This window comes from Muscardinus avellanarius (genome assembly GCF_963383645.1).
Source record: "Muscardinus avellanarius genome assembly, chromosome: 10".
NCBI classification, from domain to species: domain Eukaryota; kingdom Metazoa; phylum Chordata; class Mammalia; order Rodentia; family Gliridae; genus Muscardinus; species Muscardinus avellanarius.
The window spans coordinates 109446959-109462327 of record NC_137796.1 but is presented as its reverse complement, the minus strand read 5'-3'; the positions used below and the strand labels follow the sequence as shown (position 1 = coordinate 109462327).

General features: G+C 53.5%; 1 protein-coding gene across 1 annotated transcript in view; it reads left to right on the top strand.

The window, feature by feature from the left end:
- The window catches only part of SEC14L5 (SEC14 like lipid binding 5), a gene marked incomplete at both ends in the record, with an annotated part of 38614 nt that overhangs the window by 10913 nt on the left and 12332 nt on the right, over window positions 1–15369 (top strand). Inside the window, 4 exons of the mRNA XM_080703962.1 lie at window positions 11905–12054; window positions 12423–12554; window positions 12681–12809; window positions 13515–13683. Of these exons, the coding sequence (XP_080560088.1) occupies window positions 11905–12054; window positions 12423–12554; window positions 12681–12809; window positions 13515–13683 (580 nt within the window). The remainder of the gene's footprint in view (window positions 1–11904; window positions 12055–12422; window positions 12555–12680; window positions 12810–13514; window positions 13684–15369) is intronic.

Below are 15369 nucleotides of genomic sequence, written 5' to 3'. Positions count from 1 at the left end.
TGGTGACATGCATATAAAGTGAACTTGTCTATTATCACCGTTCTCAGTAAACTGTCAGAGCATTAAGCAAACTGACAAAGCTGTAATTGGCGCCACCACCCATCTTCAGAAACGTCACCATCCCAGCCCCCAGCACCTGGAAACCTCTGTTCTACTTCCAGTCTATAGAGTTAGCCATGCTGGGAACCTCATATAGGAGGAATCATGCAATATATGTGTGTGTGTGTGTGTGTGTGTGTGTGTGTGTGTGTGTGTGTGTGTATGTGTGTGTGTGTGTTTGTGTGTGTGTGTTTGTTTGGGGATGGAACCCAGGGGCATTCTACCTCCAAGCTACACCCCAACCCCTTTTATTGATTTAGTTTTGAAACAGGAATTTTGCAAAATTGATGAGCGCCTCACTAAATTGCTGAGGCTGGCTTCAAGACTGCAATTCTCCTGTCTCAGCCTCTCAAGTACTGGAACTATAGAAGTATGCCAATATATACACTTGGTACTGGGGATGGAACCCAGGGACATTCTACCTCTAAGCGGCAGTCCATTTTATTTGAAACGGGGCCTCACTGCGTTGCAAAGGGCCTCACTAAGTTTTTTTTTTTTTTTTTTTGGGTGGTGGTACTGGGGTTCCTGGAAGCCCTTCTACCTCCGGGCTACACTCCCAGACACCTATTTTGTATGTTTTTATTTCAAAACAGGGTCTCTTAAGCCAGCGTGGCTGGCTTCGAACCTGCGTGATCCTCCTGTCTCCGCCTCCCAAGCGCGGGGATTACAAGTGCGCGCCACCACGCCAGGCAAAGGGCCTCACTAAGTGATGGAGGCCGCCTGCGAGCCTGCGAGCCTCCTATCTCAGCCTCCCAAGTGCTGGGATGACAAACGTGCACCACCACTCCCAGCTAGATTTATATTTAAGTAAAAAAAAATATATTGGAGGAGAGATGGGGACAATAGCTCATGCCTGTAATCCTAGCAACTCTGGAGGTTGAGGCCGGAGGATTCCAAGTCTGAGGCCAGCCTCAGCAAGATCTTGTCTCAAAATAAAAACTAAAAGGGTTGGGGAGGAGCTCAATGGTAGAACACTTGGGTTCAATTTTCAGTACTGATGACTCCCCAAAAAAATTTTCAGGGAGGGTTTGAGGATGGCTACCCACATGTCCCCGGGTCTCCCCGGCACGCAGGCCTGGGGCTGGGGAGGAAGGCTCCTTTGAGCGTGGCGTACCCGGGTGGTAGCTGTGTGGGGCTGTGCCAGTGCCCTGAATCCCGGCTGCCCAGTAGAAAAGGGAAAGCAGAGTGCCAGCCGAGAACACCCTGGTGCAGTTTGAATCTTCTTTTTGCCTTTCCGTGCAGTTTTGGGGGTACATGACAACCCAGCCGCCTTTGACTCTGGATGGGGGAGAGCAGGAAGGAAGGAGGGAGGGAGGGGACTCGGCAGTCATGCGATTAGCAGAAATAGCTTCTCCGTACTTTACAGACTCTATCTTTTTTAAAATTTGAATTCGTTTAACAAATGTGTATGTGGAACAAACAGTGTGCCAGGCACATTCTAAGCACGTCACGAAAGAAAGCAGCTCCTGATCCCCTGCCAGCATGGTACGGCAGGTCCTTTCCTTCCTCTCCTTTCCACAGATAGCAAAGCACAGAACAGAGAAGTGAGGACGTGCTTAAGGCCACACAGCTGGCCAGAGGCAGAGCAGAGATTCAAACCTAGCCCCAGAGCCTGCGTTAAGAGCCGTGCTATCCGTCCATCCGTCCACCCATCCGTCCCCAGGCGTCTACGGAGTGTCGACAGTGTGCTAGGCATCTTGAAGAGCATTGAGGATTTGGGGGTTCCTGGGAAGGGGACGCTGATCCCTTCCTGCTCCCTCATTTGCAATATATGAAGGGAAGAAGGAGGCCCAGAGGCGTGTGAGTTGGAAGGTCCTAGGATCACTGCACTTTTGTAGGTGTATTCGTCAGCTTTCCGCTACTGTAACAAATACCTGTGATGGTCCATTTATAAAGAGAAAAGGTTTCAGAGGTTATCAGTCTCCCACGATCAGCTGGCCTTGTTGCTTGGGTGGGTGAGGCCGCACACCATGGCGAGAGCCTGTGGTGGAAGTAAACTGCTCACCTCTGTCCAGGAAGTGAAAGAACAAGACGACAGGGGCCGAGTCCCACTGTTCCCCCAGGGAGCACCCTAGTAACCTGCAGGCCTCCCCCTAGGCCCCACTTCTTAATCTCCACCCAGCAGTGCCACCCTGGGGGATCAAGCCGTCACCACGCAGACCTTGAGAATCATTAAAGGTCCAGGCTGTGGCGCAGGTGGGGGACAGGCGGAGGCGGCAGGCCGGCTGGGAGCGCAGGACCGTCCGCTTGCTAAGTGTGTCTGGGTGCTGCAGGACGGGCTGCGCTGCGGCCGGCGGGAGAGGTCTGGGCCGGGGCCCGCTCCCCTGCTGATGGGCAGGCTCGGGTGTCCTCTCAGGCCCCTGGCACAAGGGCTGTAACCGGATCCTGCCCCAGCCAGTGTCCCTGAGAGGGACGAGCCCTGGGCTTGCTAGTGGGGCAGGCTCGGGTCTCCCTTGCGGGTGGCCAGGACAGCTGTGACGGCCTCAGCAGAGGTGGCCCGGCAGGGGTGGAGCAGCGCAGGAGGGGCCTGGGCTGTGTGGCCTTGGGAGACCCTGGTGGGAAGGACCCTTCCTTTGACCTTGGGAGACCCTGCGCAAGGAAGGCTGAGGGCCTGGTCCCTTTGGTCTCAGGACTTCTGCAGAGGTTCCTTTTAGCACAGGTACCTGGTGCCCCAGTTTCTCAAGGGTCAAAGCTATGTCTGACAGGGAAAGGGAATAAGTGTAATAATCCCAGAGTTCAAAAAGAGGCCTGCAGGTTAAAATAAATACATGTTAGCCGGGCGTGGTGGCGCACGCTTGTAATCCCCGTGCTTGGGAGGCAGAGACAGGAAGATCACACAGTTCAAAGCCAGCCTCAGCTACTTAGTGAGGCTCTCGGCAATTTAGTGAGACTGTTTCTAAATAAACTATAAAGAAATAGGCCTGGGGACATAGCACGGAGGTAGAATACCTCTGGGTTCCATCTCCAGTACTGCAAATAAATAAATAAAAATAAATAAATAAATAAAATAAAATAAATACATGTTAGTAGGTCTACTAAATGCGACCTTGAGTCAGGACTTCAGCTCTTACGAAGTCTCCTATCAGAGCACTACAGAAGCACTGTAGTGTGTGTGTGTGTGTGTGTGTGTGTGTGTGTGTGTGTGTGCGCGCGCGCGCGCTATTAGAGATTGAACCCTGGAACATTCTACCTCTGAGCTATACTCGCAGCCCCCCCTTTTTTTGTGGGTCTAGGGATGGAACCCAGGCACATTCGACCTCTGAACTACACCCCCTGCCCTATTTTTTATTCTTTTTTTTTTTTTTTGCGGGTTTGGGGATGGAACTCAGGGGCATTCGACCTCCGAGCTACACCTCCTGCCCTATTTTTTATTCTTTATTTTGAAACTGGGTCTCACTGAGTTGCAGAGGGCCTCACTCAGTAGCTGAGGCTGTCCGCGAACCGCGATCCTCTGGTCTCAGCCTCCCGAATGCTGGGATGACAAGCGTGCGCCCCCACGCCCGGCCTCTCAGCCCTTTTTCTTTTTCTTTTTTTGTTTTGAAGTGTACTTTCACTAGGTTGCTGAGAATCTTGCTAAGTTGCTGAGGCTGAACGTACACCTACCGTCCTCCTGTCTCAGCCTCCCAGGTATCATTATTTAGCTGGGAGTCCTGGCACACGCTTGTAATTACACTACTTGGGAAGCTTAGACAGGAAGGATCGCAGGTTTGCAGCCAGCCTAAGCAACTTGTGAGGCTGTCCACAATTTAGTGAGACTCTGTTTCAAAATAAAGAATAAGCTGGGCATGGTGGCACACACTTGTAATCCCAGCATTCTGAGACAGGAGGATCGTGGTTCAAGGACAGCCTCAGCTACTTAGTGAGGCCCCGTGCAATTTAGTGAGACCCTGTTTCAAAATAAAGAATAAAAAATGAGGTTGGGGGTGTAGCTCGGAGGTAGAATGACTCCCAGTACCACAAAAAAAGAAAAACAAAACCAAAAACAAATTAAAGAATAAAAAATAGAGCTGGGGATGTAAGTCAAAGGTAGAACGCTCCTGGGTTCCACCCGCAGTTCTGCATAAAAAAGAAAAACCCCATAAAACAGGGTCTTGCAAAGTTGCTGAAACTGGCCTGGAACCTCCAATCTTCCTGTCTCAGCCTCCCAAGTACCAAGGTTACAGGCGTTAACCACCATACCCGGCTACTTTGAAATGTTTGAAGTAATCATTGTGGGTGGGGCCCAGAACCTGCCCTGCGGGGTTGGGGGCTGCGCTCAACAGCCTGCTGGGGCTCCCCATTCTCTTACCGTCCAGGTAAATTCCCTATCCACTTGTCAGGCATTCGAATCTCATTCAGCTAGGGTTAGTAAGCGTTTTCTCTGAGCCGTGCAGGCTGGGGTTATCAGCCGAGCAAGCTGGACCCCTAGACTTGGGGGACAGATGTGTTCCTGAACACTTGGGGCCTGTGGGGGGAGGCTGAGCCTGGGCTGAGCGGTGGACCAGGCGCCACCTGTGTACCCGACAGGCACTGCTGGGTGGCAGCGCAGTGCTGGAAGCCAGCGTTCCCCGCCTGGGGGCACATCCCCGCTTGACCCTCCAGAGTCACCGGCTCTGTGGCTGTGCGCAAGCTTGCCACCCGCCAGGGAGGAGGAATCCGACCTGTGGCCTGCGTGCTGGGATTGCTGGAGGGTGTGGCTGACGCGTGGGCTCACACCGCGCCCACCCAGCCTGAGCGCCAGGTTCTTGCGGCTACATCGAGGGCCCACTGAATGCTGTCACCTGCCGCCTCTTGATACTTGCCACAAGAACGGGAGCCCAGCGGACCCGCGCAGTAATACCGCCCCAGAGAAGGCAAGGGGACAGATTCAGTGGACCCGGCATTTCCCAGCTGCTGAGGCGGCCACACCCCGAGGCAGGGCAGCTCAGATCGGGCTCCAGGTCAGACAGGCTGCTCTCCTGCCTCCAGGTCAGTCTCTGCCTTTCCAGACTCCACCTGCTCGTCTGTGAAAGGGGTGGGGGTGGGGCGGATTTCAGCTCCTCGCTCCTGGGGCTTTCTGAGGACTCAGAGACACGGTTAGCATCCAGGATCGTCGGGGCAAAATCCTGGGACCCTCGCTCCGATGGTCCTCGCACACCTCAGATCTGTATCTGTGTGTCCTGGGAGCAGCTGCTGCTGGCCAGACGGCGGCTCCTTCTCTTGTCATGGCGGCATAACAGGTCCTCTGGGGCCTGTTATCTGGGGCTGCAGACTGGGCTCATCCAGTGAGAGCTGCCTGTGGCAGAAGACGAGCAGGGCGCCGCTCTGCCCCTGCTGGCCGCGTGTGCTGACCCCGTGGCCGCTCTGCCCTCCCTGGACGCCCCTTGTGGCCACCTGGGACAGAAGCAGGCTGATACTATTTCAAGCATAAAGGTTGTGGGCTGGCATGGCCGGGCCCAGGACACAGCCGGCACAGGTACGGGGTCATGTGTGGTCCTGGAGCCCTGCCTTCCACGGAGCAAGCTTGTCCTTGCAAGGGATGATAAACGCTGTCCAGGAAGTGAACAGGCAGAAAGGTGGGAGACCAGGGGAAGGGGCAGCTGCGCAGTGGTGGCGCAGGGAGGGTGTCCCGGGAAGGAGGACCAGCCCAGGCCAGGTCTTGGGCTCTCCAGGAAGCTCCGGTGACTCCTGTTTGCCACCTGCTTCACCTGTCCAGGGAATCTATTGGCTTATCAAGCCGGGGTATGGGAAGTGCAAAGGTGCTGTGGCAGGGCAGGCGTGGTGCCTTCCAGGGGCAGTGGTTGGAGCAGGGCCTGAGAGCCACAGTAAGGAGGGTGTGTCCCTCCTTCAGAACTGAGCATGGAAAAGGAAGACCATGTGAGCCAGCGGCCCCAGGGCCAGCGGCCAGCTCTATTTCTGAGCTGCCCACAAGAGCAAGCCCCGCTGCTGAGCAAAGGGTTCCTGGAGGGAACACGGCGCCGGGGGCGGGAGTGTCCCTACTGGGATTCGAACCAGGTTCGTCATTTCATGCTGTGTACCCTGGATAAACTAGTGAGTCTCTCTGGACTTAGGCATCCTCAGGGGCAAATATCCGCTTGGAAAATTCAATGAAACCGTGCACAGCTGGGACGTGAGTTGGGGCTCGCCACGCTGACAGCCGTGGGGACTCCCCACCGCCCGCGGGGCAGGACCGTCACCACCCAGCAGACAGAGGAGCAGACGGCGCTCAGAGAGGGCAAGCAACTGGGCGAGTCACCCAGCTAGAGAGGAGCGAAGGCTGGGAGCGAGCCCACTACTTCTGAGACGCACTCTGCTTTCTCTCCAGTACACCTCCAGCCCACCGTGGGGTGCAGCCTGCGCCCAGCTTCCTCCTGCGCTTGGAGAGGCGCAGAGCGGCCGGCAGGGGCAGAGCGGACATTCTGGGCTCTTGCTGTCCACCGGGCCTGGTCCAATCAGAGTCCAGTACAGGAGACAGGTGTCCATCTCCCAGGCTTTGGGCCGGCCCGGGCAGGGAGGCAGTGGCCCACCCTGGCTGCTCAGAGAAGGCAAGCCCGACTTTGAGGGGGTCTGGGCAGCCTGGGAGGTGCAGGGGGCCACGGTTCTCGGGGTGGGGGGGCTCCCTCACTCGCCCCTTTGCTATTCCAGATCACGGGACCCTGTGGGTCATTCTCCCGGGGGCCTGGGACCCTCGCTTATGTGAGTGTGCTCGTCAAAGCAAGGACTTGGGGGCTGGCAGGAGGCAGCTCTGTGCCCTGACTCTGTGCAGCCTGGCGCGGCAGCTGGGCACCTGGGCGCTTTGCACGGCCCCCTCGGCCCCTCCGCCTGCCTCTGCCCCGGCTGGGCGAATGGGTGATCTCTCCTCCCAGGAGGGAGCGGGGCGGAGGTGTCTGTCCTCAGATGCCGCTGCTATTTTTGAAGTTTGCTTGATTCCAGTTCCCGGGCACGTGGGCAGCTGAGGCTGGGAGCAGACCCCGCTCCAATGGCACCAGCCGCGGTGCCCTGCAGCCCTGGCCCCCGCGGGCAGCACGGGCACGCTCCCGCCCTGCCTGAGCACTGGCTCATGGGCTTGGGGTCCCCTCCAGCTACCCTCGCTCAGCTCGGCATGCCCCCTAGAACCTGCCAAAGAAGGCTCCCCAGCCCAAAACCTGTGGGGGACCCAGGGATGGTGAGCTCCGAGGCCACGGAGATGATCCCAGCCGTCCCTTCTCCAGCATCCCTGTCCTCGTGAGGACCCTGAGTGCTAGGCGGGAGACACTAAGTGAGCTGCCCAGGGCCACACAGCTCATAAGTGCTGGGCTGGGATCTGTACTCGGGGCTCCAGTGTGTGCTGCCAACCCATTTATTTTTTTATTTTTTTGCAGGTCTGGGGATGGAACCTAGGGGCATTCGACCTCCGAGCTACACCCCCTGCCCTATTTTTTATTCTTTATTTTGAAACCGGTCTCACTAAGTTGCGGAGGGCCTTGCTAAGTAGCTGAGGCTGTCCGCGAACCGCGATCCTCCAGTCTCAGCCTCCCGAATGCTGGGATTACAAGCGTGCCCACCCATTTATTGTAGCTCACAAGGAGCACATTTCCAACTATTTATATATATACGGCTACATTTAAAATATACTATGGCGGCCAGATGTGGTAGTGCACACCTAGAATCTCAGTACTTGGGAGGCTCAAACAGAAGGATCACAGGTTTGAGGAGTGCCTCAGCAACTTAGTGAGACTGTGTTTTAAAACAAAAAATAAAATAGGGCTGGGGTTGTAGCTCAGAGGTAGAATGCTCCCGCGTTCAATCCCCAGTACCAAAAAAAAAAAAAAAAAAAACAAAAAAAAACAAAGCCCATTGGTTGTTGAGGGTCCCACAGCTGCGTTGCTAAGATTGGCCTCCAATCTGCGGTCTTCCTGTCTAATTCCGGTCCTAAGTACAGGAATTACAGGCATGCGCCACTATATCCAGCTCCTAATTTCATTTTGAGTTTATTGTATTTTATCTGGTGGCAGTAGAGACTGAACCCAGAAGCATTTTACCTCCAAACTCCAACCCCGGCCAGCCTTTCTTCATTTCGAAACGGTCTAGCTAGGTTGTTGAGAGTCTCGGTACCTTGTTGAAGCTGCCCTCAAACACGAAAGCTTCCTGTTTGAGCCTCCCCTGAACTGGAATCACTGGGAGTGCCGTTGCGCCCTATTGAATTAATTTTTGCAGATGGCGTGTGGTTAGATTCCAGTTCCGTTCCTTTGCGTCTACATATCCAATTATCCCAGCGCCATTTGTTGAAGAGACGCTTTCTTCTTCACCGACTCTCCCTCGGTTGACTGCAGCTGGCCGTGGTGGTGCAGGCCTACGATCCTAGTACTTGGGCAGGAGGATCGGGCAGCTCAGAGGTGAAATGCTCCCGGGTTCAATCCCCAGTGCCTAGATAAATAAATAAGTAAATAAACAAACAAATAAAACAAGGCTGGGGGTGTGGCTCAGAGGTAGAACACCCCTGGGTTCAATCCTTAGAAACACACACACACACACACACACACACACACGCGCACACGCACACAGTTTATTTGCATTTCAACTGATTTAGGTGTCTGTCTTTCATGTGCAAAAGTGCCCCACTGGTTTGGTTACTGCAGCCCTGTTGTAAGTTTTGAGGTCAGAATGTGTGAATCTTCTCCACGCGTGAGTTCCTCTGGACTGGCTTGCTCTTCTAGGACCTTTGCATTCGCACATGAGTTTTAAGATCAGCTTGTCAGTTTCTGTAAACATGGTGGCTGGGATGTGAGCAGATTTCCCCGAATCCGTAGATCATTTTGAGGAGAGCCGCCGTCTTCACAAAACCGCGCCTTCTAGTCCATGAACATGGGATGGCCTTTCTATTTAGCTAGGGCTGCTCTGATTTCCCTCAGTGACGTTTTGTTGTTTTCAGAGACTATGTTTTTCACTTCCTTTATTCATGAGTATTCTGTTTGGTGTTACTGCAAACACAATCATCTTCAGTTTTCTCATTGGTAGTCTATAGTAACAACCGATTTTTTTTTTTTTTTTGGTGGTACTGGGGTTCCTGGAAACCCTTCTCCCTCCGGGCTACACTCCCAGACCTACTTTATATTTTTTAAAATTGGAAACAGGGTCTCTTACACCAGCACGGCTGGCTTTGAACCTGCACGATCCTCCTGTCTCCGCCTCCCAAGTGCGGGGATTACAAGCGTGCGCCACCACGCCCGGCTAGTAACAACGATTTTATATATTGATCTTTTATTATTTATTTATTTATTTATTATTTACTACTGGGGATGAAACCTAGGGGCATTCTACCTGCGAGCTACACCCCCAGCCCTATTTTTCTTATTCTTTATTTTGAAACAGGATCTGACTGAGTTGCAGAGGGCCTCACTAGGTAGCTGAGGCTGTCTGCGAACCTTGATCCTCCTGTCTCTGCCTCCCAAATGCTGGGATCACAAGCCTGCGCCACCAAGGCCGGCTGTATATATTGATCTTTTATATTGCAAGCTTGCTGAACTGATTTATGGGCTCTAATCTTGGGGGGGTATTTTTAGATTTTCTGTGTAAGCCCATGCCATCTGCAAACACACACAGCTTTATACTTTGCAGCTGAACGCCTTTTCCTTCCTTTTCTCTCCGGTCTTGTCTAGGAGCCTCCAGTACAACACTGGTTAGAAGCTAGGACAGCTAGCCCGGCACGGCGGCGGCACGTGCTTGTAATCTCAGCACTTGGGAGGCTGAGACAGAAGGATTGCAGCTTTGAGGCCAGCCTCAGACATTTAGCGAGACCCTGTTTCAAGATAAAATAAAAAGCCAGGCGTGGTGGCGTGTTACCGACTAGCTCAGTCCTGTGGGGGCAAGTCCACTCGCGACCGGGAGCCTCAGAAAGATGGGGCAAAAGGCAGGTGGAGTTCTGCAGAAACTTATCTGCAGCAATTCTTTTCCCTCTATGAATTCCCTAAGTTTTTAGGTACGGCGCTTGGGAAAGAATTTGAGGTGGACAAAGGCTTCTTGAGCCAATGACACTTTATTACAAAAACTCCAAGAAATTTATACCTTTCACCAGTAAAGTTAATAGTAAGAGGAGAGGGAGGAGGGTGTAATCATTGTGAAGTAATAATGAATGACATGTAAACAAAGGTAATAAAACTAGTCCTTCAGCTGGCTGTTGATCTTCGAGAGATTGACTCCTGACTCCTGACTCTTTTCCAAGGTCTTTGCAGATAAGCAGTCCCAGGGGGCCACTTCCCAAAATAAACAAGCATGGCCAAGGCTTGGGGGTTTCTCGGGGAATCTTCTTTGGCTTTCTTGGAACTTTCCATCTTTTGGGCTCAGTTCATATAGCAAGTGTGGGGAGACGTGGTGATTCAGGTGGATGTGATAAAGTTTTCTCCAGGTGTTGGCATTTTTTATCTCCTAAATCTGAAAGCTTAAGCAAACTCACAACACAGTTTTGCAGACAAAATACCACAAACAACACCACAAAGTTCTTGGTTTTAATTGTCAGATGTATTTCCTTAACTGCTGAACACTCTTCTTTAGACAATAAGCCTATTAAAAGTCTAACCATCTTTAATAATCCATTTCTCTGTCACAAACCCTCTGCAACCTGCTTCTAACTTTCTAATTCCTTTCTTTCCCAGTTGGGACTTTCTTATGATAAGCTCTTCTTCATGCAAAAATGCTTTTCTTACTCTTACATGGTATTTCCTTTCCTTCATACATATATATTTAGAACGTCTGTCCTTTATTTTGTCATATTCATTAACCATGCGGTCAGCCTCTCTGTCTTCAGGAATATTTACACTGGGCGTAAAAGTCACCAATCTTTCTCCTTGAGTCTATTGTATTTGGGCAACTAAGTTGTTTATCAACTAAATTGCTTTAAGGTTACACACAAGGTTTTTGTCTTCTCTGTCTCTAGGCAGGATCTCAAGGGTAAACAAAGTTTCCTTAAACTGAACTACCTTACCGGAGTTAATAGCTTAACCTAAGTTAGTGATAGTGAGGGTCAGAGACCCTTTGTAATTGCTGCAGCTGGAATGCTTATCACAGCATCTGAGTTCTGGCCAGTTTTTTCCTTACTATTGAGCAAAGCCAAGGACGTTTAGACAAATTATTAGAAAATTTATATCCACGGACTCAATTTCTTTTTCATAGTCCTAATCTCACATCATCAGAGCAATTCGTGTAGAAAGTTAAAAGGAATCATTAATAGTCATGAAGAGTAAAAGTGGGGGATATTTTGGCCAGAGACGATACCTCTTTCTCGGGGCTTTTTGCCGATTAACTATGTGGAGTGGGGGGTCTCAACACATAGATGCCGAGGCAGCAGGATGTCTTGGCAGTGGCGCACGCTTGTAATCCCCTCATTTGGGAGGCTGAGACAGGAGGATCACACAGGTTTGAAGCCAGCCTCGGCAACTTAGTGAGATCCTGTTTCCAAATAAAATATAAAATAGGTCTGGGAGTATAGCCTGGAGGTAGAAAGCCTCTGGGTTCCACCCCCAGTATCACCAAAAATAAATTAATTAATTAAATAAAGAATAAAAAATAGGGCTGGAGGTGCCGCTCAGAGGTAGCACGCCCCTGGGTTCCATCCCCAGCACTACACAAACAAACAAACACACAAACAAGTAAATATAAAAATAAAAGGGGGTGGGGGCGTGGCTCGGAGGCAGCCGCCCTGGGATTCCGTCCCTAGCACCAGCACTAACAGCTGCAGTGACTTCTCCCAGAAGGCCCCGCTCTTCCTTCAGGGTGGAGACAGGTTATTTCCAAGCCCCCTCCCGAGCCCCCAGCGGCCGGGCTGTCGGGTGCTGGCATGGCGGCCGGCGCTCACCCCTGCGCGCCCCCCAGGCCTACGAGAAGCGCTTCCCCACCTGCCCCGAGATCCCCGTGTTCCTGGGCAGCGAGGTCCTGCGCGAGGCGCGCAGCGCGGACGGCGCGGTGCACGTGGTGGAGCGGAGCTGCCGGCTGCGCGTGGACGCGCCGCGCCTGCTGCGCAAGGTGGGCGGGGCCGGGGCTGGAGTGGGCGGGGCCGGGCGCGGAGGTGGGCGGGGCCGGGTGGAAGTGGGCGGGACCGGGGGGGTGCAGAGGTGGGCGGGGCCGGGGCTGGAAGCGGGCGGGGCCCGGGTGCAGAGGTGGGCGGGGCCGGGTGGAAGTGGGCGGGCCCTGGTGTTGGAAGTGGGCGGGGCCGGGACTGGAAGTGGGCGGGCCCTGGGGTGCTGAGGTGGGCGGGGCCAGGGTTGAAGCGGGCGGGGCCGTGCTGGGAGTGGGCGTGGCCTGGCTGGAAGTGGGCGGCTGGGCGGGGCCAGGCAGCGGCGGCGGAGGGCCGGGGACCCGGCCCCGTGGGTGGACGCGCCCCGGCCTCGCAGATCGCCGGCGTGGAGCACGTGGTCTTCGTCCAGAGGAACGAGCTCAACTGGCGGGAGAGAACCCTGCTCATCCAGGCGCACAACGAGACCTTCGCCAGCCGCGTGGTGGTGAAGGAGGACTGCAGCTACACGGTGAGCGGCCTCCCTCCCGGCCTCCCTCCCGGCCTCCCTCCCGGCCTCCCTCCCTCCCCGCCCGCCCGGCCCGGGAAGACCCAGAGCGCCCACGCTGACACCCTGCCAAGCCTCGCCTGCTTGCAGGTCCACCCCGAGAATGAGGACTGGACCTGCTTCGAGCAGTCGGCCTCGCTGGACATTCACTCGTTCTTCGGCTTTGAAAACGCCTTGGAGAAAATCGCCATGAAGCAGTACACCGCCAACGTCAAGAAGGTGAGCGGCCGCGGGACGCAGGCCGGAGGCTGCCCCAGCGAGGCGCCGCGGCAGAATGGGCAGCAGAGCTGGCCTGTCGGGGGGACACCCTGACCACTGTCGCAGCACCCCAGGACTGGGGTCAAGCTGTCAGACAAGGCGGGGCATTCTGCGCTGGTGGGAAATATTGGGGACTGGACCTAGGATGCTCAACCTCTGAGCCACACCCCCACTCCTGTTTTTTTTTTAACCTGTCTCGCTAAGTTGCTGAGGCTCTCACTAAGGACTGCAGGGCTTTTTTTTTTTTTTTTTTTTTTTTTTTTTTGCTTGGTTTAAAGACCATAGAGGCCTGTTTGGGCAATGAACTAGGTGAAAGTAACTTTAATAATGTATTTTGCCCAATTGCTGTGAGTGTAAACTGAGCTAGTTCGTGTTCTTGGTTCAGCACTGTCTGTTCTTGGTTCAGCACTGCCTGTTCTTGGTTCAGCACTGCCTGTTCTTGGTTCAGCACTGTCTGTTCTTGGTTCAGCACTGCCTGTTCTTGGTTCAGCACTGTCTTGAAACCCTGTGCCCACTTGACACTCTCGGCACTTCTCCTTTGGACCTGGCTACACGGCCCGGGAGCCGAGCTGTGGGGCGGGCACCTGGCGCCAGTGCGGCGGCCCCGCCCCGCCCGCAGCCGTCCTGGCCCCGCCCTGACCGACGCCCTGGGTCTCTGGCTTCCAGGGGAAGGAGGTGATCGAACATTACTTGCACGAGCTCATCTCCCAGGGCACGTCTCACATTCCCCGCTGGACGCCGGCCCCGGTCCGGGAGGAGGATGCCCGCAGCCCCCCGGAGGCGGCGGGGAGCCGCGGCGCCCCCCTGGCTGCGCCGGAGCTGGCGGGCGTGGACGGTAGGTGGCTGCAGGGGCCTAGGCGGGTTGGCGCCCCGCCCACGGGGGCGGGGCCTCGCGGCCTGGGCGGGGCCCCGGTGACTGACAGGCTCCTCCCCCTCGGCGCCCGGGCCTCGGGACCAGAGCTGGTTTATTTCTAGAGCAGGGTCTGACCTCCCGTGGCCCAGCGCTGCGCCTTCTCTGGCTTCGTTACTATTTTTAATTCCATGAGTAATGCGTGTTCGTGGTAGAAAAAATTCCGACTGCTTAGAAGAAGATGGTAAGAAAGATCTTCCCTCTCCCTGGAGGCCAGGAAGTTCCGTTTCTAATTCATGAGGCCCCCTAGGCGTGTATACAGACACGATGTGTGTGCATACGTGCACACGCTTACAAACGTGCATACTCACATCCCCCCTGAGATCTTGTCTGCCCTCACCAGTGCTCAGTGTGTGCGTATATGAGGTACTTGCTCCATACTTATTTGCTAATAATATGTATTTATTTATTTATTGGAGGGTACTGGAGGTTGAACCCAGAGACATTCTATCTCCAAGCTATACCCCTAGCCCTGTTTATTTTTTTATTTTTTTATTTTTTTACTTTATCTTACTTTTTTGAGGAAGAAGAGTTTGAACTCAGGGGCATTCTACTTCTGAGCTATACCCCCAGACCTATTTTTATCCTTTATTTTGAAACAGGGCCTCCCTAAGTTGCCGAGGCTGGCTGTGAACCTGCAATCCTCCCGTCTCAGCCTCCCAAGAACTGGGATTACAAGCATGCCCACCATGCCCGGCTTATGATATAATTTTGCAGACAGACAAACACCCTAGGATCCGACACCTTGCAGACAGCATGAGTCCGGTTTTAACCTTGTGCCTGCCGTGTGCGCACTTGGGTTCCGTTTGTCCTTTGGGGCTGCTGGCGCGTAGAGGCCTGCCCACATCCGGCACAAACTTGAGTGCCAGCGCCAGGGAACTAAGCCACATTCAGGGCTGTGTTTAGGGAGAACCCCATTCATTCACGCAGTGCATATTAGGCACCTTGTGTGCACTGGTGGGCTACTGTTGTCTGCACACTGTTCTGTTTTTATTTATTTATTTATTTGCTTTTTTTGCGGTACTGGAGATGGAACCCAGGGGCATTGTACCTCTAAGCTACACCCCCAGCTCTATTTTTAATTCTTTCTTTTTTTTTTTTTTTTGCGGTACTGGGGTTCTTGGAAGCCAGTCTACCTTCGGGCTACACTCCCAGACTTATTTTATACTTTTTTTTATTTTTTGGAAACAGGGTCTCTTAAGCCAGCGCGGCTGGCTTTGAACCCGTGCAATCCTCCTGTCTCCGCCTCGCAAGCGCAGGGATTACAAGCGTGCGCCACCACGCCCGGCTTATTTTTTTATTATTTATTTATTTATTTATTTATTTATTTATTTATTTTCATGGTACAGGGGGCATTATGCCTCTGAGCTACACTCCCAGCCCTATTTTTTTAGCCATTTTATTTATTTATTTATTTATTTATTTATTTATTTATTTATTTTGGTGGTACTGGGAGTGGAACCCAGGGGCTTTTCTACCTCCGGGCTATACTTCCAGATCCATTTTATATTTTATTTGGAAACAGGGTCTCCCTAAGTAGCTGAGGCTGGCTTCGAACCTGCGCCATCCTCCTGTCTCCGCCTCCCGAATGCCGGGATGAAGTGCGTGCGC